Below are 22972 nucleotides of genomic sequence, written 5' to 3'. Positions count from 1 at the left end.
TTTAATAAAACTTATAAAAATATATAGAAAGTATTTAAAAAAAATATGTTAATTTGATCTATAATAAAAGGTATAACTTTATGTATTATTAATGTGAATTAATCAATTAAAAATCATTACAAAGTAACATTTAAAATAATCTTTATAATTAATAGAAGAGTTGTTTAATGAATATTATTTCTTGCAGACAAGAACAAAAGATATATAGTGTGAGGGGGAAGGGTGTGGCTGCACAGTCTTTGCAAAAGAACACAGTTTCTGATTACCTGGGTCTGATCGTGCTTGTTCTCTCTCATTGTCAAATTTCAAAACTCGTTTTCATTTCAAGGTACAGTTCGGTTCATAACTTATATGAAAATATGAGTTGGTTATTATGCCAACAAGTTCCTCAAAAACCACAGTAACTTCAATTTTTTTATCAGTGTTGACTTCTTCTGTGTTTCCTTCTGACTTTGCTCTTGAGATGTTGATGGCTCTCAACGATTGTTGTATCTGGGGTTGTGCAAAAGCTCCTCAATTGGGCTTGACAAATTTTCATCCAGCTTGTTCTAGACTGAGTGTGAATTTAAAAGAAGGAGCTGAGAAATGGTGCAAGAGGAAATGTTGCTGTTTGCGTGTTTCCGCTCCGAAAGCTTTGATTCCAATGGAAGATGAGAAGGCTGCTGTGACTGGTTTTGAGTCTTCTGGAAATGCTGACAGTGAGTTGTTGGAGGGGTTTCACAAGGATGTTAAACTGATTAACAGTGAGTTTTACTAAACATGCCTCAATTTTAATTTTAGAATTTCTATGGTATGGTTAGAAAATCTTGCATGTCTTAGATATCTAATTAGCATGCTTCCAAAGCATATAATGAGGATGCTGCTTTCAAAGCATATCCAAATTGTGAGACAGTTCCATGTCTTGACTCTGAGACTGCATTCAAGGTTACATTCTTCGTTTCTTCATCTCTCTTTATGTTCTCCGTATGATGTCTTAACTAATAGATGTGAATGTGATCATGTGCAGTCTGTTGAATCATGGTTGGTGGATAAAGCTGTTCTTCCAATCGAAAGTTGCATTGCTGGAAGCATCCACCGTAATTATGACTTACTTATACGTCACAAGCTACACATTGTTGGGGAGCTTCATTTGCTAATTAAACACTGCCTCTTGGGACTCAAAGCTGTGAAAAAAGAAGACCTCACATCTGTAATGAGTCATCCGCAGGTTGGCTATTATATATTTCATTCTTTTCCATATCCTTTTTCACACATTATCATGCTTTAAGATGCCACTAAACCTCACTTTAATTAGTTTTAGAAAAATGGTAACTGAGATACACAAATAATAGAACATCAGTAGTGTAATACAAAACTAGCTACTTAGTATGACTTTCATTCAAAACACTGGTGGTTGAATGTTTTTTTTTGCCACACTTAACAATAGAAGCTGTAGTATGTCTAATATTTACTGATAATCATTTAGTTTCCTTTACACAACTGCTACAAGTTTCTGGTACTGCAGAATAATCACCGTACAAAATTTCTAAGTCTTTCATAAAACTTTAACAACACTTGGCACCAGTCCACTTAACTTTTCATGCAATGTTAACAGTACATTTAAAACTTCTAGAATTTTATTTTTCTTTATTTTAAGTTGTGTTATCTCCTGTCTTTGATTATAGTGATCATAAATTGTTATGATTGAAGTAAAATGCATGTTTTTTAAGAGATTTTATTTAAGATAGAAAACAATAATATATTTTTAATGAGTCTATATCTTTTGCATTGCATTTACCTTTTTTATTTCCATCATGATGTTATTTCCTAATCAGTCATAAATATTTTTGAAAATATTTTTTTATCTTTAATTATGTAACTTTTATCCAAGTATATGGGTTTCTACCTTATTCATTATTGGAATCTTGGGTAATAGGAAAGATGCTGTTTTTATTAATAATAATTTTATTTTCAGTTTCCTCTGTCTAGATTTCTTACAATATTAAGGTTTTTTATTCCAGTAGTCTTTCTTCAAGCTACTTGTCGTTTGGCAAATAAATAGAAGGTATTTTCTTTATTGTTTTTATTTTAAACTATAATGTGAGTGTTTTTGTGAGAGGAAGGACTTTTCAACTGACATTATGCCAACTAAATCTCTAAATCTCTGTCTATTTATGCATATACAAACATATATAGACAAAAGTCTGTGGTTATTTGAAGTCCTGTGTCTTCTCCAATTCCTTCTTAATTACTATTCCTGCAAAGAGTTTCTACCCTAAACAACACAGCGATACCAATTTCTATTTTTTGGATGTAGTTAGGTGATATATCTAAACTTATCATATGAACAAACGTAACAAGCTGATTTTAGAACAACGGTAAAGTAGTTGAGTGACAGATAAGTACAAGATTAATGGAGTACTGCAAAACTACTGATGATATGGCTTTGATTCGAAGAACTAATTGTGGGTTGTTTTCCCAAGCCTTCTTTTTCTGTTCTGAAAGGTAAAGAGCCCTACCTAAACCCTAAATACTAAGCATATTTATAGGAGTGAATTCACCAACTTACACAATGCCGTTGTCATTCTTTAATAATTTGTAGCACTTATTTTCCTTAGAATAGTAATTATATCTCTGCAACAACTTTGTAGCAGCACTACTTCTGGAATCTCATGATCATGAAACATTTCTAGGTATTTCTTCTACTTTTCTAGAAAATTGCACGAACATTTACCACTCACATTGGTACAAGTTAGGAGTATATATGTTATGACAAGCACACAAATATAGGCAAGTAAACAAGATCTTCTAATTATTTTAACCTCTAACTACAACAAACCAAACTACCAATTAACTAACTCATTCTTTCACAATCATTATCATAATGCACTGTGATTGCAAAAATGCTTGAGACAGACATGTCTCATTATCATTAACATGATTATTGATAGCCTACCAACATATAACTCTTAAAACGATCTCCTTACATGCAGGCTCTTCTTCAATGTGAGACTATGCTTACTGATTTAGGTGTTACCAACATTGCTGTGGATGACACTGCTGCAGCTGCTAGGGTATTTTACAAATCTTCTCTACTCAACTGAAAACAAGCACCGATTAGGTTGTAGAGTTGCATGTCCTAATAAGGATTTGGACATTGTGAACAGGCTGTAGCCTTAGAGGGAAGAAGGGACATTGGAGCTATTGCAAGTTCAAGGGCAGCAGAACTATATGGCCTCGACATTCTAGCTGAAGGAATCCAGGTAGGACTTCAATTACATGTTTTGGAGGACTCAACTGCTACAACATTTACACTTTTTCTGTGGTTTTCTATCTTGTCGGAACATGTCTTCATATTAACAATGAGATCATTGGAGCGGGTAGCTTATGCATATTCATTCATGATTAGCATCTTCCAAGATATCTCGTTTTCTTCAAATAGATACGATGGGTGATGCTTATTTACTATTTCTCAATGTTTATGCCAATTTTTTTTAAAAATGGTATGATTACCCATCCATATAAGGATTTCCCAATCCTGATCAATGAAGTTTCTTAAATGGCATTAACAATAATGCATTTTTCCTCAGCATAGTATTTAGGGGAGCTACATATCACTTTTCGATCATTTGTTTTTTGGCGTCTCAAAGATGCCTAAAACATTCTGACTTTTTTCATGCTGCTTAGGCAGGTAACGTGATCTTAAAAGAACGAAGAGTGTGTGAAATGGAAGTTCCATACCTTATTTGTGATATTGAGATCCATATCTTAAAAGCTACATATCCCAATTGTCACCTTATACTTTACTAATAAGTTGCTTTTCTAAGGATATGTACATAAGAGAGAGAGAGAAAAAAAAAGAAACGACAATAAAAAAATTTAAGCAACTTGCATTAAGTGATACTGTAGAGCTATGTTTATACTTTTATGATTTTAACATAAAAAGAAGAGAAATTATAACTAGACAAATTGATAACCAGTGAGAGAATTTTTCAATAAAATTACATGAAAATAGGATTTGAGTATAAAGAGTATCAAAGTATTTTTTTCAATGAAAAGTTATACTTAGTCAACGTATTTTAAGTGTTCATGTACAGTATCAAAATAATCAAGCCTGAGAATCTAAGGCAGGAAGACACGTGCATATGGATGTCCAAAGAATGACTGACTACTCTTACTGCTTACTGTTTTTATTCTATCTTTATATTTGACAAGATATGTGTAACAAAAAAAATAAAATAAACATGTCTGTATTGTGGATGATCTCTATATATAGATTGAAGTTATGCTGATTCATTTTCTTTTTGCTAGGATGATGAAGCTAATGTTACTCGCTTTCTGATACTTGCAAGGGATCCTATAATTCCAGGAACTGACAGGCCCTATAAGGTGGGGGAAAAAACATTATTATATATAATTTTTATGAATTTGTTGATGAAATTCATGAATTCTGGCTCCAGACTAGCATTGTTTTCAGTCTAGACGAAGATCCTACTGTACTATTCAGAGCCCTGGGAGCATTTGCCTTGAGGAACATTAATTTGTCAAAGGTGTGTTACAATGATTTTAGAAATTAAAACTCGTGCTTCATTCATCTCATTCCTGGTGTGATTTCAGATAGAGAGCCGCCCGCTGAAGCATTGTCCATTAAGTGCAGTTGATGATTCAAAAGAAGGAAGTGCTAAGTGAGTAATGAATTTTGTTTCCCATTTGAGAATTTCAATGGTATCAGTACGTAATCCATAGATTCACTATACAATTAAATGGCCATAACTGGTCAAAGAAAAATTGGAGGGTTTAATGTAAAAATCAATTGAATCATTCAATACATGTTAACAAGCATATGATATCTTTACCCTTATATCCAACTTTGGGGATCAAAATAGAAAGGGAAAACATGGGGAATGGGGTTTGGTTTTACTCTATTATATGGTTTATTGATTCTGCTGTTCTAAGTATATGTTCTAAATGTTAGTCTTAGACATGAAGTTTTCTGGTGTCAGGTCCTTTAAGTACCTTTTATACATTGATTTTGAAGCTTCTTTGGCAGATCCTCGTGCACGAAATGCTCTAGAAAATTTGCAGGTCAGCCAATTAGCATGAAAATATCAATCCTCCTTTCTACAGTTCTATCTGCCTATCTTCCCTGGTGACAGTGGAATTATATTTGTGAGAATTTATAGGCAACCATGGCTATTGAAATAAAAGATAACTGATATATAAGGAAATTTATGTATAATCAGATATTAACTCAAATTGTTGGTCTTTTCCCCTTTGTTTCAGGAATGTACAAGATATTTTCGTATTCTGGGTTGTTATCCAGTGGACGATGAAACAGATACAACAGGTTCATCTTGAATTCCAAAATTCTTCTCATCTCCATATTATAGGTGTTTTAGAATGTAATAGCAGTTTTAGCAGATGGAGAGAACACTGAGACAAACATTTTTCTTTATTTTCTATCAACTATGGACGAGACAGACATCAAAATTATATTCCTTTTAATTAATAAAAAAATTCTGGGTAGATGTCTTCTGCTTTCGATTTTAGACCTATAACATACATTTTATAATAGTTTAGTGATTATGTTAGGAAAAGAGCCATTAGGTTCAAGGTTTACCAATGTGTCAAAAACTATTAATAAATAATTGTTTTTATTAATAATTTCTTTTTTGTGGGATAGCAAGATAATTGTTCAAATTGTTAGAAATGCGTGTGTTTTTTGTTATAAGGAATTTTTTCTGAAGGAATTATTATTATCGCCTTAACGCCCAGTGAGACTGACACGATAATAATAACTGTAGAAAATGTGTCTCTGTTTATTCTATAGGCTTCTCGATGTGTGTGATTTATTATACCTCAAGTTTTGTATATGTTAAGGGTATCTCAGTTTATTCTGAGTTTTAATTGTTTCAAATTTACATAATTAAATTTGTATACCAAATATCAATCTCATCTTTTAGCAATAATAAAATCACAAATTTTAACAAAATCAAACTTCAAATATAAATTGTTCTATTTTTTTTTCATTTATGTTTCATGTTAATGATAAAAAAATATAATTTTATTTTAAAGAATTGTATATTCATTTCTTACATTTAGATGCAAATTAATAAGAATATTTCATCTAAGTCTGAAATTTAATAAACATGTCATAATTAACTATCATCCTATTTTTTGTTGATATATAAAATTCATTTTCCCTAAAGTTGTTGTAAAATTTCATCATCATATGGATTTATGGTTGAATTGATGTATCAATAGAAGAAAAAAATATTATATAAACATTTGGTAATGTGATGGTTGCAATTTCAAACATAGACAATAAATAGATAGATGTTATAAATACTTTATAAATTATAAAATATAGTAATAATCATTAATTAAAAATGTATAATTAATTTTATTTTTTTGTTCAATATGTATTTTATTTTATCAAAATTTAAACCGTTAATTTTCTAATAATTTATTACAATTGTACTTTATTTTCCAATGTACATTTCATTACTGTTGAGGAATAAAATATCTCATTATAATATTGATCTTATTCATTCAATTTTGCTATTTGTTTTGTTGATTACTGAAATGAATTTTGTATTATTCATATCACATTGACATAGAAAATTTGTAGCTGAAGAAAAGATGTTGGATAGACTTTTCGTACAGAACAAAACAACTCATTTTAAATCTCCATTTCCCTGCACCATGTCCTTCCTTGAAAATTATATATGGGAGACAATTTATTTGTGAAATTGTTTCTGGAGGATTTTTTCCTTTCACAAGCAAGTTTTTGAAGCTCTAGAATAAGGACACCAAAACCTAATCTTATTCAAAACACTTTTGATTCGGCGTTCACTCCTTACCGAACTACATTTTGTTCACTGTTTCAAGCATCGTCTCAAACACCAAACCTTATCTTTCGCTATATTTTCCTTTTCGCTAGATTTTTCTTGTCTCTTACCTTTTGACCAATTGTTTTGCTTTTTTCTTCATTTTTCATCTATTGAGATCGATTTCTATCTATTTATACCGATTAAATCTTCATTCCAACCTTTTCCACCAATTAAATCCCTTCTTATCTCGAACCCTAGAATCTCTCTCGAACAAATCTTTATTGTTGCATTTATGTAGGTTGTTGATGTTGAAGAAAAGCTGTCGTTGTTCATGGAACTTCTGAAGAAGCTGGTGTTTGATCATGTTGTTCATAGTATAAGGCGCATGAACCAAAAATCAATTCTGAATAACTTTGTAAATAAATCCTCCAAAAACAATTTATGGTAGACAATCTATCGAATATGTTAACTAAAAATCAATTCTAAATAACTTTGTAAATAAATCTGAATTTTTTAATGCTTTCTTGAAACTCTCTATCTTTCTTAAACTGTAATTGTTATGAAAAGAACTAACTACAAAAGAAAGATTGTGTAAACTTTAATTCTTTTACTTGATTTTAAAATAATAGTATTATTTATTACAACAATTTATGCTTACTCCGGATAAATTGTAAATTAAGTATAGTGGATGACAAGTAATAGTGAGATACATTGGTTGATTCAATTCGAAAATTGTTGGACCAAGGATTAGCTATAATCTTACTCTATTTTTTCTTACTCTATGTTTTTTGAGAAGTCCTTTAGCCTATTTTCAAAAAGTTTAGCCTACTTATTTTCAATACCCAAAATTTTAGTCTCAATTTTTTAAAGCAAATTTAATCCATAATTATATTCCTTAGATTCTTTTATATAATTTTAATTTTTCGTAAAATACATAATTTTGATCCATAAATTTGGTCTTTTCAATCAATTTATAAGTTCTCCTTAAAAATCTAAAGAAAAATCTTAAATTTGTCTTAAATCCTTGCAAAACATAATTAATAATTTCAAACAAATAAGAAAAAATTAATTTGATAAGCATAAACTTTATTCTTCCATCTGCAACATAAAATGTTTTTTAAAATAAAAAATTAAATTAAATTAAATTAAATTATAGGTAACTAACTATAAGGTAAGGGATTAAAATTTTATAAAAATAATTAAGAATAAAAAATTGTTAATTTTGTAAAACATAAGGACTAAAATTATAAGAAAGAATAGTCAGAATTTTGTAAAATGCAAAACTAAAAATTATATCTAAGCCTAAATAGTATTAAGATGGGAATCTCATTTGACTTACACAACTAATTCTTTGGGACCATCACACATACGAGCAATTTGGCTGAAACTGATTTAGGTTCTGCGATAATAAATCATAATTATTCCTCGGTAAACATCAGCAAATGGAAGTTTAAACTGCGTACTCAATCAATTACAAAGTCACATACTGAAGACCACCACATTGAAAAAAAAGCACACGATCTTATTTATTCATACAACACTTGTCACTCCAGTTCCTTCAGAAAATCTTCATTGTCAACCAAAACCTGAAAAACTCATACAAAACGAATCACACGCTTACCACATACTTGTCATTAATAATGGCAAGGCAATAGAAATATGCACATGCTCAAAATGCATTGCTATTATCCCTTTTTTTTCAAGAAAACAGTGAGTAGATTGTGACGAAATCTAGATAAATACAATACTTGACTCAATAATTAGCGAAATACAAGCTGAGGACTTGCAAAAGGAAGTTAAAAATATACTGAGACATGACATCCTTTGTTGCTAGCAATTCAAATATTATTCAGAAAAGCATGACAGTTGACAGAACACAAAATGTATGTATGATCAGTTAGGTCACAAATTGGTATATTACATTCTTCTTTTCTTTGGTTAAACACCCTTTCTTTATACATGAGAAACTTCCTGCTCTACATTTCACATTCATAGATCATAATCGATAAACATTCAGCTCTGAAGAATCAATTGTTTTGTTCATACTCATAATTAAAACTGCATAAAAGGTTCAGTCAGTTATTAAAAAGTAATGCAAGTTCAATTAAAGCATATTCTATTTCGTAGTTTATGATACTATTGTAAAATTACAGCTGTAGTTGCCTCCGGGTAAGAACATGTGTACGTGTTCTACATCATAATTAACCTATTATTTCAGTTTATGATTCTATGTTAAAACAAACAGAAAGTAAGCCACACCCTTACAACATTAAAACTATATCAAAAATAAAATCCTTACAGTTTTCCATCCATCAGGGTCTAAGAAAGAAGTGATCTTTGTGTTAAGTCCAGGAATTGGCCCTGGTTCCCGAGTAATCTTTCCTCCAAGCTCTTGTGTGACTATGTTCACAACCTCAGCACTCTTGTATACGTCGTCCGTACTTATAGCAACCTGTTATGTACAACAAATAAATTTTATGATCAAATGGGAACAGAAATGTGAAGAACTGGTTTAGGCTTCCAGAAGGAAATATAACATAATAAATGCGTATTTACCAACCTGTGCATAAGCATTTCCCTTGGTGTATTCAGTAACACCATAGTTATACGTAAGCTCCAACACAGTTGTCTCTTGCTCGTCTGCGTACCCAAGCATGACTATAGTATACTGTAATACATGTAACATAATACAGGAAAAAATTTTAAGTCAAAGCTTAGGTACAATATATGTCCTGGCTTGAGTGGAATGCTAAGAAGAATAAGGAAACTCACCTTTTGTTGAGGTCTATCAGCCCTCTTCACGACCCTCAAACCTAAAGCCTGCACAAACATGATCCAATAAGAACCAAAAGATGAACCAAACATGATCCTTAGTCAATAAAACCCAGTTGAATTAAGGTGTGCTTGATTTCCCATTATAATGGCTCAACAACCAACATAAATGGATTGGATTGAGAAAGCATCCAAATGTGTGCCATAAAAAATACCAAACACACCTAAAGAACAAAAGTTAAAAACATGATATACCAGATGCAATATCAGGATTTTTAAGTCCATTACTAGCAACGGTTCATAATTTCCAATCCAGATCCAAAATGCCACACAAATCAAGGAAAGATGTCATTCAATTATCAATATAAGCACTACATCCTACACAACCCCAGGCTTCACTCTCCACATTCCCCCTAAAAAGAGAAAAGGACAATGGTAAGTAGAGCACCAGGCAACATGCTAGATAATCCATTCATGAAACTTCTCATAATAACTACCAGTTTTTGGGTTAGTTGGTTAATACCATGATATAGAGCTGTATGACCAAGACGGTAACTCAAAATGCACGTAGTAGCTTAAGCTTTTAGGCAGTTAGTTCAAGGCATGACGGCTGGAAGTGGCTTTTATATTGATAAGAAAGAGTTACTTATTGTGTGACTGAATGTACTGAACACAAAACCTTCTCTTTGGAATTTCATCCCACATGCCTAGAAACAATGGAGTATAAACAAGGCAAGAGATCATTGAGGGCCATAATACAAAGAAGTCTTAACATCAGAATATTAGCACAGATAAGCAGACAATAGCAAAAAAATTTGAAAAATTTTAAATTTAAGTTGACAAACATGAATATTTATGCAACTGTAGCATAAATAAGCATATGACAGAATATTTGGTTTATATTAAAATACATGCTCGTGAAAAGAAAAACATGACTAGGACTGTTACCTTTTCATAAAATTTTATTGAGCGCTCTAAATCACCAACACGAAGCATTACTTGGCACAATGGCTCAGGGGTTGAAGGTCTTTGGATGAGCTCAAAAATATAACCGTCAGGGTCCTTCACAAAGGCAATAACAGATATTCCACCCGTAACAGGAGCAGGCTCCCTAGTGATATTTCCACCCTTGGCCCGGATGTTTTCAACCAATTTGTAAACCTAAAAGCAGAAGATATATACACTTCAATTTCGGTACAAAAGGTCAAAGAATGGTCAGCGGTAAAGGCAAGACTCTGGCTTACATCTGGAGTTGAAATAGCAAAATGCCCAAAGCCAGTTCCAATATCATATGAGGTCACCCCATAATCTGGCCAAAAGCATCACATGTGTGTGGAGGTAAGTAATGTCCAATTCCATACAACACAAAGGATGCTAGACAAAAGGTACATAAATCAGAGGATAGCAAGAAAAAATAAATATACACAGGAACATACTATAAGTCAATTCCACAACAAAGTGAGATTGTTCAGGGCCATATCCAAGAAAAGCATTGGCAAATTTCTCTTCTGGAACATCTCTTTTCCTCAAAAGCTTCATCCCAAAACATTCAGTGTAAAACCTGAACAATAGGTAGGAAATTCAGTGTAAAGCACACGTGACAGCGAATTTCAACAACCCAGACCAACAAAATCCTACTTAATGGTGCGATCAAGATCACCAACACGGTACACAGCATGCAGGAAGCGGCGCTTATCTTTCTTTGGCCACTCCAACAACTCAGCATTAGACTGTGTAGCCTCAGCCATATTCAATCTGGAAGCAAATGCTCTGCAACACCACCAAGAAGCGGTAATTAACATATCAAATTCAAATAATACCAAGTAGTGGCCATACCAAAAACTGATCTAGTTAAAAGAAAAGTCAACTCGTTAACATAAAAGACATAGTTAATAGAGTAACAAACAAACAGACCCTTCAGGCTTCAGCCTTCATTCATAGGTTTGGAGCCAGGGCATAGAAAAAAGTTATAACCCACGCCAATTGCAAAATGAATCAAATATCATACATCGATACATATTTTCATTTCGAAATTTATGTAAAAGCTAATTTGAGTATAGGAAATGAGATTGCACCAGGTTTATAACCCACCAAAAAGATCGATTCTTTAAGGATTTAACAAGATGCAGAGCGATGTAATTACGAGGGTTCCTTAACAGCAATGGTGTCTTTAAATGTTACAGACAGAGATCAAAAAATCAAAGAGAGAAAAACCCCACTGAGTGAGAGAGAGAGAGAAAGAGAGAGACATCTAACCGTTGAGATAGGACGAGTGTAAGAGAAAAGGGACAAACAAGAACTATCTTACAACCGAGGACGTGTTGCTTTATAAGTAACAATAATCATCTGAGGGACTGAATCAGAGATTGATAACGTAACCGCCTGTTACAGATATTAATAATGTATAGGGACGGAGTTCAGGGTATTGTGATGCATTGAGTCACAGCTTACCCTTCCCACTTTCTTCAACTATATTTACTGGACAATTTTTTACTTATTATGGACATTAAAATTAATATTGCCTCTCAATTCCTATATATTCAGAATCAACTAATTTAATAATAATATTAATTTATTTAACAGATATCTTTTAAATTATCCTTAATCATGTTTGTCATAAGATGATTCTTAGAATTATATAAGGATATTTTCTAAAAAGCTTTAGAAGTTTAAACTGCCTTATATTTAAATTTGAATGCAATAAAAATTATTTTTATGAATGAGTCGGAGGAAGGGATCGTAATTTCATTACAAAGTTTTATTCATTTGTTTAAGGGCAATTTCTTGAGCAGCAAACTATGAATTGATACTCTCATTGAATGTAACTTTAGAAGCATGAAATTATATTTTTTATTGATTATAAACAAGACAAAGAGCCCAACTAACAAAATTACAAAATCATTCTAAAGAACAATTCTAGTCGGGCTGATTTAACAAGGGATATGGAGGAATAATCCAGAGGGGTTGTAAAAAAAATTTTAATATTTTTTACATAAAAATATACGTTATTTAATATATGAAAATGAATTGGATACATCACTTGGGCTCAATAGCCTTCATAACTCATGTTACAACACTTACGCAATTCCTTATTGTACCTCTTTCTATTTTCTTCCTGCACTCTCATAAAATCTGTAAATTCTATTTTATTTCTGTTAAAAATTTTAATAAATCTAAATATCTTTTCCAGAATATATTTTGAATTATGTATTGAAAAAGATAACTTCAAATTAAAAAACACACAATCCAAAATATAAATTGTACTTTTTATAAGTTACATCTCAAATTATCCATTTCAAAATATATTTTCAAATTGAAAAAAAAAAACTTCTAGAATACATATTCTAAAATCTAAAAGAATATATATATATATATATATATATATATATATATATATATATATATATATTGGAAATTATAAATTTATATTTGAGAATGTTTAAAAGCTAGAGAATCGTGCTCTCACTCTTCTTGGTAGAACTTGTGGTCATCAATGTGAACTTTTTTAAGAAAACATTAAACCAGAACTCAAACACTGAAAATGAAATAGATTATTGTAGAAAGAAAAAAAAAGGATGAAGATGGAATAATAAAATTCATTCTCGTCTCATTCCATTATGATTTATAATTCTAGACTAGACAATTTACAATGTGTTCTGGATTAATATACAATTCGAAATTTATTTTTAATTAAGAAATACATTCTGAATTATATAATCTATTATTATTATTATTATATTATTATTATTTTTCTTAATATTATTATTACTTATAATATTAATAATAAAATATAAATTTATTTTTTCTAGATTTATTGAATTTATTAGTTAAAATAATTATTTAATATTAATAAGATATTATTAAGAGTAATTGAAATACAATGATAAATAGAGACCGATCATAATAATTTTATCTAATATTTAGAATTATTTTTATATGAATATTTTATTTATTGTCTAAATTATTATATTTATTAATAAATATACTCCTTTTTATTATTAAATGTAATTTAAATATAATGTGTTTTTTTAATGCATTTATGACTGTAAAATTCATAATGTATTTTTAGATTACACAATGAAATATGTTTTCAAAGTTGGAATAAAAATGAAGAATAATATTGGGTTATCATGTTCCATGGGAGTGCAGGAAGAAAAAAAAGGTACAGGAAGAAAGTGCCCTTTATTCAGGTAAGTTTAAGAAAATAAAATACACTAATGGGGTAGAGTCATGCCTGCTTGCACCTTATTCCAGTGTAAAGTCTTATTATTAATAATCTATACCTATACTTAGATATTAATAATTAAATACTAATATTTCTCTAAAATGTTTAATATTTATTATAATAATAATTAAAGAAAAATTAATAATTTTATTTGAAATACAATTAAGTGAAAATTTAAAATATATAAAAGTATACATTTTCTAAAATCTCCTATGTATAAAACTGAATATACATTTATTAAAAATAACGCGTCATTATAGGAATCACAGGGCACGCAACCACAAAAAAAAATGTGATTTAAGAAAGTCTTATAAGATTTTTCTTTTTTTTTTTATTGAAAATACTGGAAGTCTCTCCAATTCTTCCGAAGCACGTCTAAACCCTCATCCACCCCATTTTAATTTGATAGTAATTGAACTATTCAGTTTCAAAAGTTTTCTGAATTACAACAGAAACACAAGAATTTGCCATTGTTGAAAACGTGGATGGCGAGTGAAAAGTCGGTGCTTGCCGTGATCAGGGCCGCGAGGCCAACCTTCCGCAATCGAAACGATAAAATCGCCTTTGCCATTCACTCCTCCTTCCTAGCCTCCGGCTATGTCCTTACCGCCACGGGTCCCCAGGCTCTCTCCGACAATGTGTTTTCTGACCCATCAAATGGTAATAATGAAGAAATTTAAGAAACCAAACTTTTCCCTTTATGCTTCCCTTTTCATTTTTTGATGCTTATTTTTTATGTTTGTTGATGTGCTGTGATTTGTGTATAGATGAAGTATCCGTTGATAACTGGAACGAGCTAAACGAAGAGTACGCGTTCGTTTACGCGAATCCAGAAAAAGGGTCGGAGAAAGTGCTTGTCAAGTGCCTTGTCATGAATGACAAATTGCTAGTTCATGTTTTGTCTCAAGGGTCGTCCGAGCCTTTAAGCCTCGAGATTGAGTAAGTGATACTATTCTCTTTTCAATTTTGCTGAAAATTTAGTTGTTTACATGTTCTGATTGATAAACTAGGGTTTATGAGTATTTTAGTGTAGTTAGAATCGTAAACATAGTAGGATTCGAATATGATTCGTTACAAATCGTTTGATGTTCTGTAACCTGAATCGGGTGATTCGCGATTCAGTTTTCATTACATACCATTCATGATGAAGGAACAAAAACTGAAAAAATTAGAAAGGAACATATAGGAAAAGAAACCCAGCGAAGATGAAAGTTCAGTGGAAAAGATGAACGGCGGAGAAGATGAATGGGAATAATACTAAATAGGGAACTGGATAAGATAAATAGTGAGAAGGGAGAAAACATCAGATAATAGGACAAACGCAGAAGACAAACATTAAATAGAGAACTGGAGAAGATAAATAGGGAGAAGATGAGAGAGATGAACTGAGAAGAAGATTAGAGAAGGAAGAGAAAATCAATCTGGAAGAAGATTAACCCACGAACACCGGGAGAAGATGAATAGGAGGAAGAAGAAAGATCAAGAGAGATCTGAAAAGTCTTTTTACAGTAATATTTTAAAATATTTTTTTTCATCTTTTTATCTGTTCTCTGACAAATTTAATCATACAACTTACTTTCATATTTTGCAGTTACAGTCATAATTTATATATTATATTTTATTTTTTATAAAAAAGTATTATTGTTTAAATTAATATAAAGTGTTATAACATGTTTTTTTTATAAAATTAGTTGTTGTTTAATTATTTTTTTATTTAATTTCTTTTAAAAAAATCTCAATATTATTTTAATTAGTATATATTTATTCTTATATTTTTTATTTAAATTTTTTGAAATAAAATACAATTGAGTTAGTTATATTATTTTTTGAAAAAGTTAGTGATTGTTTTAGAATTTTGTTTATTTTATCTTTTAGATTCTACAAGTTTCGTATCTTATGATTCAAACCAAGATTTGATTCACGATTCAAAAGTATATGAAAAACAATCCAAAATTCGAATATCTGATACAATAAACTATAACCATTTTGAGGGTTTGCACTCAAGTTTAGACTCTTGCAGGTTGGGGTTTTTTGTTGTGTTGAATTGTGTGCTCACTTTGACATGGTATTTGGGTGTGATTTTTTGTTGCAGTGTTGGAGACTATGCCGGAGAGGATGGGGGCAGCAATTATGCTCAGCAGTTCAAGAATTTGGTTAAGCTTGTGAAGAGAATCGATGGGGACATCTTGTCTAAATTAGATGGTTCTGCTAATGCCAGCTCATCAAGTAGAAGGTGAATTTGGATCTGTGAACTTTGTCCTTTTTTAATGTTAACAGGGGGCGCACATCTTGTGTAACTCTGTGATAGTGAATGCTTCAACTTTTCTGAATTAGGCCATTGTGCAAGGTTTAAAACTTTTACATTTATAGTGAATGAAAATATCAGTTTAAAGATTTTGACACCATCAGGCTATTATATCCAAAATGCATGATTGATGGTAATATATAACTCAGTGGATGAAAATTAAATATCACTTATTTTGTGGATAACTAGTATTGTGAGACGAACCAGTAGTGTTATTAAAGATTTTCAATGACCTGTGTTCAGCTTTCTGTTTTCGTAATGTAATCATGTCAATTGAGAAAATCTACCCATTTATTTTAGTGTTGGGTCGTTGTATTGGATAACTGTGGCATTACCCCTTTATATAAAAGCTTTATTGTAAAATGTTTTTTATGAACTGGGATCCTCTTTGAAAAATTGTCTCCTTCTCTTCTATACAGCTCAGAAACAAGGGACAGAACTAGACAAGAGATACCTGAGCCTGTTGGTGTATTTGGTGAACCTGCTGGTCCTCCAACTCAGTAAGGGTTTAATATTACTCTGTTGCTTTCGCCATTTCAATGATTTTTGTTACTGCTCAATGGATTGATTATCAATTATTTGATTTTACACACTTTTACTGTTGGCAAGTTTGAGCGTTAAAGTTCATAGATCTATATGTCAGGGTCTAGTGTAGTTGATGTTCCGTACTTGAAAATTATGAAAGCGGTCTGTGGTATGTACTTATTAATTTTGGGATAATTTGTCTACGCATGCCTTTAATTATGATGTCTTATACACGATGATAGTTTCCTCTGATTCTATCAAGTTGAAGGATGTCCTGATATGTCTTCAAACAGTGCTTGTTTCTGCACCTCAACTAAACTAGTCGATTTGCACAAAATTACCTGAACCTAGCCAAGTTCACCTGACTCTCTAATCGGGATTGAGTTTTCTACAAATTGGTGTGTAGTTTATGGACCCATTGCACATTGTGAGATTTGAGATGGACCATTTTAATGATCAGAGATCTTGGGATTGATTGATTTTGGTATGTGAGAACAGATTCTACCGTGATCATACTAGTATCTATGATTGTAGTTTACGAGCTTTGAACAATGTCCCCGAAACTTGCACGAATGCACCATTCCTATGTAGAAAAGGTAGCATTACAGAACTAAATTAGATCAACAGACTGATATGAAAGAACGATGTTCCCAGTTCCAATAAAAATTCCCCTTTTGTCGCAAGTTATGACCAAAATCCCCCACCCCAGTTGAATGTATATATTTAGACAAATTCATCAGATCTGCTTTCTCTTCATAAATAAATTTCTCCCCTAATTCTTTAAATAAGTCAGTCCGTGCTATTCCCTTGCAAGTCATGATAATCTTAGGCCTCCATGAAAACTTCTAGGGTCCTTTTAGTTCCAGATTATTGGCAGCCGGGGCAGTTGAGCCCTGGTTCCTATCGTGCCACTTGCATGAATGCTTACGGTGCTAAATATTCTTTTAAGAAACTTTTTGACTATGATGCCATATTATGATTCTTGATCAACGATGAATTTCTTCATTGTGAATTGAAGGATGACAACATTCTGGCGCAAATTATCCATGGACAGTGGTGAATACCACTATTTCTTTTCTTCCTCCTGGAGAGGAATAATTTACTGTTAATTACTCTCTGAGAAGACCCTTTTTCTGTTTTTCCTCCTAACTGGCATACTTATTAGAAATGGAACCATCACTTGCCTACGTGCCAAGCTGGTTTTAGTATCACTCTTTTAAATGTTCTGCATATAACTGCTACTTGCCTTTCTTGCTTCGTTCTTATTAATTGTGTTTTTACTATTTTGTTTCCTTTTCTACAGGATTATTTTCCCTTCAGTTCCCATTGGTTCTGGTAGTGATCTTGTTCCTGGGCCGCCTGCTGGAGTGCTTCCTTCAAGGTATTCTTACCTGCATTGCTTTTTCATGCTCTTAACATAATTGTTACACCCTCCTGTTTTTTCTAATCCTTTTACCCCTTGAAACTTTCCTCCCTTGATATCAGGGGTGGTCATGGCATTGGTGGGAGCATGCATTTAGGTAAGTTTAACATATCTCAATTTAGTTTTACGAAATTGGGTATTATTTTTTCATAACCGTAATTGTCGATACTAAGTTCAACATTTGGAATCAGGGCCTAATGACCCCATGTGGTTTGGTGGTATTGGTCGAGATCCTGCTTTTCCTGGAGGAATGCCGTAAGTTGCTTAGATCTCTCTCTCTCTCTCTTTCTTTTCTTTTTTAAATTTCAGAGTTATCGGTGTAGTTAAAGGCTGTGAAACCTAAAAGGCATGCCTTGCTAGCTGAGGTGAGGGTAGGGAAGGTTCCAACTTCTTGCTGAGGCAATGTCCATCACTTACTCCTTGACTGTGTTTTCTGCGAGAGAGCCTGACCAATGGGCATTGGGTTTAATAGACCCCAGCTAATGAAAAACACCAACTTTCTTTACGTAATAGAAGAGGGTGAATTGGTCTGTTTCATATTTTTTGGAGTAGTTTTCCGTTCTTTTTATGTGCTGAATGGTTTCAATCGTGTCACAACTTGCATTAATTTAAAAAAATCATTTCGCCCCAAATATTTTAAAGAGTATTGTTTTTTTTCTCTATCTTTTATATTCTTTGGTTTCATATCACAGTCGGCATGCATTAACGTTTTTTATTTAAAAGTTAATTTAACTAAAATTTATGACTTTTCAACAATAAAACTGAATTTTATTAAGATTTCTTACCTCTTTTTTACTTTAACTGAAATAATGGAAAAAATGAGTAGTTTTGAAAAGAATGGAGAAAATAAATGAGGAAGTGGATAGGGTAGGATGAATTTTACCTTTTTTGCTGTTTCTCTATATTCAGTGGGGCTTGGTGCCTTCCGCCTCGAGTGTTAAGTGCCTCTTGTGCCTAAAGGAATTAATGGTGCCATTTGCTTTTGACTGCCCTGTATCTTGTACCTGTGGCTAGTTTTTAAGCTTATCTGTGGTATAAATCTATGTAAATAGGGGTCTTCCTCCTGGCGCGCGTTTTGATCCATATGGTCCTCCTGGTGTTCCTGGTTTTGAACCCAACCGATTTGCAAGGTATGGCTCAAAGACTCGTGTATTTCATATAAGTATATTGCTTTAATAATGTCATTTGCATTTTTAACCCATGTACGTATTCTATGTATTGTTCTCTTTTATATGCTGTTCTATTTTCGTGTCCATCTTTTTCTCTTTTTATGTATGTTAATGTTATTGTACATAGGATGTTGAAAGTGAAACCCGGTTGTAAGTCTGAACTGAGATTATTGTTAAAGGGGTAGTGATTCAGATAGAAGAATTTAAAAAAAGTAGAGAGCGTGTTGAGGGTATTCGATACCTTGAGTTTTAAAAATAGATTATCTCGAAAACACGACCTTAAGCTCGGCTAAGTGTTAGTGCAAATGTATAGCTGGGAAAATTGTTATGCTTGCCTGATTTGAGGTTTTCTCAAATGATTAAAAGAATCCCATTTTTGGTTTACAAGTATGAAGATATTTAAAAATTAGTGAAATAAAATAAAATATATGAACAGCGTTTCTGACTCCCATGCTGCAGGAATCCTAGGAGACCAGGATATGACGGTCATCCAGATCTGCAACATTTTCGAAGAGACGCTGATTCAGACTACATATAGATATATATTATATTTTAGTTGTCGCAATATGGTCGGGTTCTATCTACGAACAAGTTGTGTCTAGTCAATCTCCTAAAACAATTTCAGCAGACACTATACTCTGGATTATTCTTCATGCGGACTTTCTTTCAGCGCTATTAGCGTTATTTCATGTGTGTATAGTTAAGGATTTAATTACAAATTTATAGTTTTAATAAGATGTGCGTCCATTTAGTTTTTATCAATGTTAATTGAATTATGTTGTCTGCACTTGTACATTATTTTAACAGTCATTTTAATCGTATATGGAATTATGAGTGATTTACCTCTTAAGTATATTTTTTGAAGATAAAAATCAATTCTAATAAAATTGAAATTAGTTATGATCACAATATCTCCCATTTTTAGAATTTACATCTGATTCCAGGGGTTACGTCAAACTAAAATAACGCAAAATATTTTAATTTTGAACTTAAAATGAAAGTAAACGTCAGCCACCTTCCTAACTGTATTACAATTTCATTAGTATTAAAATAATTAGTGGCACGTTACCAATAACTGTAAATCATGGTTAATTTGACCTATATGTGGACGTAAACTGTGAAACTATTTCTCAACTCAGAACTTTTATGATCAGATCCATTTCTTTGATTAAACAAACAAGTTCCGTCGTATAGTTTAATTCACTTACTGGAATGAGTTAAATCCATAATGAATTCTACTTTTTAACTAAAATGTTAAAAATTTTATTTATTTTTTATAGTTTTGGCTTAATCACGTTTTTAGTTCATTAAGTAGAAAGTAATTCCATTTTTGCTTGTCCAAAGTGCATTTTACTCCTTCAAAATATTTGAAATACTTTTCTAATATCTAGAGTTGGACAGTCTTATTGGAATAGATGAGGAGTGCTGAATGACTTTGTGAACATTTTCCGTATATCCCCTTTCGACATTATCACGTCTGACTCAAGTAAAAAATATATTTTTGAACTTTAGGAACCATTTTTTTATATTTATTTTAAAGATAAAAACAAATATACTTCAAACTTCAGAACTAAAACGTAATAAATTGTTTTTACTCTATCTTTTAGTATGACCAATTTCTCAAATATTAAATTGAAAGAAAATAATTCAATACACTAGCCATCATAGACGAGTTAATAGATTTTTCATAATAATTAGTTTAAGAGTCATGGGCAGATTTTAAGTTAATGTTGTTAAACTAATGAAAAACTAAAATATTTAAAAAAAAAACTCTAACATAATTTTAAGATTATAAAATTATTTAGTTATAGACAAGTTAATACATGTAAAATAACATATTCTATGTTTTAAATATATATATTTAGAAGTGTCAATTTAATCAATGATCAATTCTAACATATTTTTAAATAAGTCTTCTTTTTGCTGATATATCAAATGAGTGAGTTAAAAGAGTTTAAGTTGACAGAGTTAGCTTTTAAATCGGGTTGCAGTGAAAATAGATTTGATCTTATTATAATATTTAAATTAACATATAAATATATAACTTTACTCAAATGAAAAATTAAGTTGAATCGTTGAACTAAATTGTCTTAAGTTAAAAATTAAACCAAGTTGGTTCAGGTTCAGTGTTAAATTAAGCCACCACATCTAACTTTTATTATCTTATCGACTTATATAATATGATTTATGAGTTAATTGTGATTTATTAAATCTTTTTTGTTGTTCTAGTCATATAATTTTTTTTAACATAAACTTTTTTAATTCTGTGAACTTTTTTAGTTTTGAGTGAGACCTACGTTATATAGGCTAGGTTAATTTGAGAATTTGTTATTGTTTTATTGTTTTGTTAGTAGGTCATTGGTGATAAAATATTTGAATTTTATTAATGGTTAACTAATTTAAGATAATCTTGTTTTATTATTACATTTTTTATTTATAAGTCCAGATTTTTGTATATTTTATTTATACTTTTAATTTTAAAACTCTCCGAAGAATTCGAGTTGAATTTCACTTGTACAAACTGGTAAATTTACACTCCCTACTAAATTTAATAATTGATCACAAAATGACAAACACAACTAGTGTGAAGATAAGCCAAAAAGATTAAAAATGTAAGACCTTTATTGATGCATTAAGCTGAATGCTCTACCTAAAGTTTCTATTGATTTATCAACTTTTGAATTTACTACAGTTTTAAAATATAATAATTTTTTAAGCTGTATTGATTAATTGCTTGTTAGTATTTAAATTGTTTGTCTTCTCTATAATATATTTTTTTCATGGTGTTGCCTTCTAACAACTTATTTCAGCATTATTTTAAGTTTTTCTTAATTAAGTATCAGTTCAAAATGTTTTTTATCCAATTGAATAATTTAGTATATAATATCTATATATAAATATATATATATAATACAATATGTTGGAGTTGTTACAATAATTTGTTATTAGTTAATTGTATAAATTTTTGTAATAAAATCTATAAAAGTTGTGATAGTAACTTGTAGTTAGTTTATAGTACAGGTTTTTGTGAGAAAAATATAGTTAAATCCAGAGTCGTTACAAAAGTGGCATTATAAATATAACTTTTTTTCCTCTCTCTTAAAATATTATACACATGATAAAACTAACAGAGACGTTGTCTAGTTGACATTTTTTTAGTCTGTTAATTTTATTTGTCCCATTTAGTGTATCAGTCCGACATGCAATAAGAAGGACGACCATTTGGTAACCCAATCATTTTTAAAATTATTATAATTGAAAGAAAAATTATATATTTTAAAGGATTATTTATATTATACATAATTGTGAATTAAATTTCAAATTTAATTATATTAAATAATTAAATAGTTAAAAATAATATTTTTTTTAGTTTTGGGAGATACCAACACGTTTGTCGCTTATAAAGTTAAGGTTTAATAGTATATTTTGTCCCCAGTTTCGTTCACATATGTCAAATTAGTCCATCCTTTAACAAATATGTTAATTGCATCCTTACTTGATAAATTTTTTGATAAAATTTGTCTTAATGAGAGTTCCTTCGGTGATTAAATAAGTATAAACGATCTTAAATCTTTTTCTCTTTCTTCTGTTTTTTTTATACTTTTATATGCAAGGCATACTTTTTGTCAGGTTTTTCTCTCTCTTATACTTTTCTTCTACTTTAAGAAAATACTTTTATTTAATTATTATTTTTATAGTGTTTTTTTAAATTGTGAAAAATTGATTAAAAATGAATCTAAA

General features: G+C 30.8%; 2 protein-coding genes and 1 pseudogene across 5 annotated transcripts; 2 read left to right on the top strand and 1 right to left on the bottom strand.

The window, feature by feature from the left end:
- The first annotated feature begins 469 nt into the window (after positions 1-469).
- Positions 470-5337, top strand: LOC108341645 (arogenate dehydratase/prephenate dehydratase 1, chloroplastic-like; annotated as a pseudogene).
- A 2851-nt stretch (positions 5338-8188) lies between these two features.
- LOC108341050 (lactoylglutathione lyase GLX1) lies at positions 8189-11985 on the bottom strand. 4 transcript variants are annotated; one of them, XM_017578656.2, is made up of 9 exons: positions 11841-11985; positions 11223-11354; positions 11021-11145; positions 10829-10893; positions 10533-10745; positions 9585-9632; positions 9373-9480; positions 9112-9264; positions 8189-8398 (listed from the first exon to the last, which is right to left on the bottom strand). In XM_017578656.2, exons 2-9 carry the CDS (start codon positions 11330-11332, stop codon positions 8357-8359), a joined length of 864 nt encoding a protein of 287 aa, XP_017434145.1. In that variant the 5' UTR covers positions 11333-11354; positions 11841-11985; the 3' UTR covers positions 8189-8356. The 4 variants fall into 4 exon arrangements, with proteins under 4 accessions (XP_017434145.1, XP_017434146.1, XP_017434147.1 ...); XM_017578657.2 differs by lacking the exon at positions 11841-11985 and adding an exon at positions 11676-11827; XM_017578658.2 differs by lacking the exon at positions 11841-11985 and adding an exon at positions 11660-11813.
- Positions 11986-14147: 2162 nt separating this feature from the next.
- LOC108341149 (probable proteasome inhibitor) lies at positions 14148-19993 on the top strand. The gene is made up of 9 exons (XM_052879184.1): positions 14148-14469; positions 14577-14748; positions 15902-16042; positions 16534-16614; positions 17943-18020; positions 18125-18159; positions 18254-18317; positions 19115-19192; positions 19691-19993. The coding sequence occupies exons 1-9, from the start codon at positions 14295-14297 to the stop codon at positions 19767-19769; spliced, it is 903 nt and encodes a 300-aa protein (XP_052735144.1). The 5' UTR covers positions 14148-14294; the 3' UTR covers positions 19770-19993.
- The last annotated feature ends 2979 nt before the right edge of the window (positions 19994-22972 follow it).

The sequence above is a fragment of the Vigna angularis genome, chromosome 6 (genome assembly GCF_016808095.1).
Source record: "Vigna angularis cultivar LongXiaoDou No.4 chromosome 6, ASM1680809v1, whole genome shotgun sequence".
NCBI classification, from domain to species: Eukaryota; Viridiplantae; Streptophyta; class Magnoliopsida; order Fabales; family Fabaceae; genus Vigna; species Vigna angularis.
Note: the sequence above shows the minus strand (reverse complement) of the source record. Positions and strands in the feature narration are given on the sequence as shown.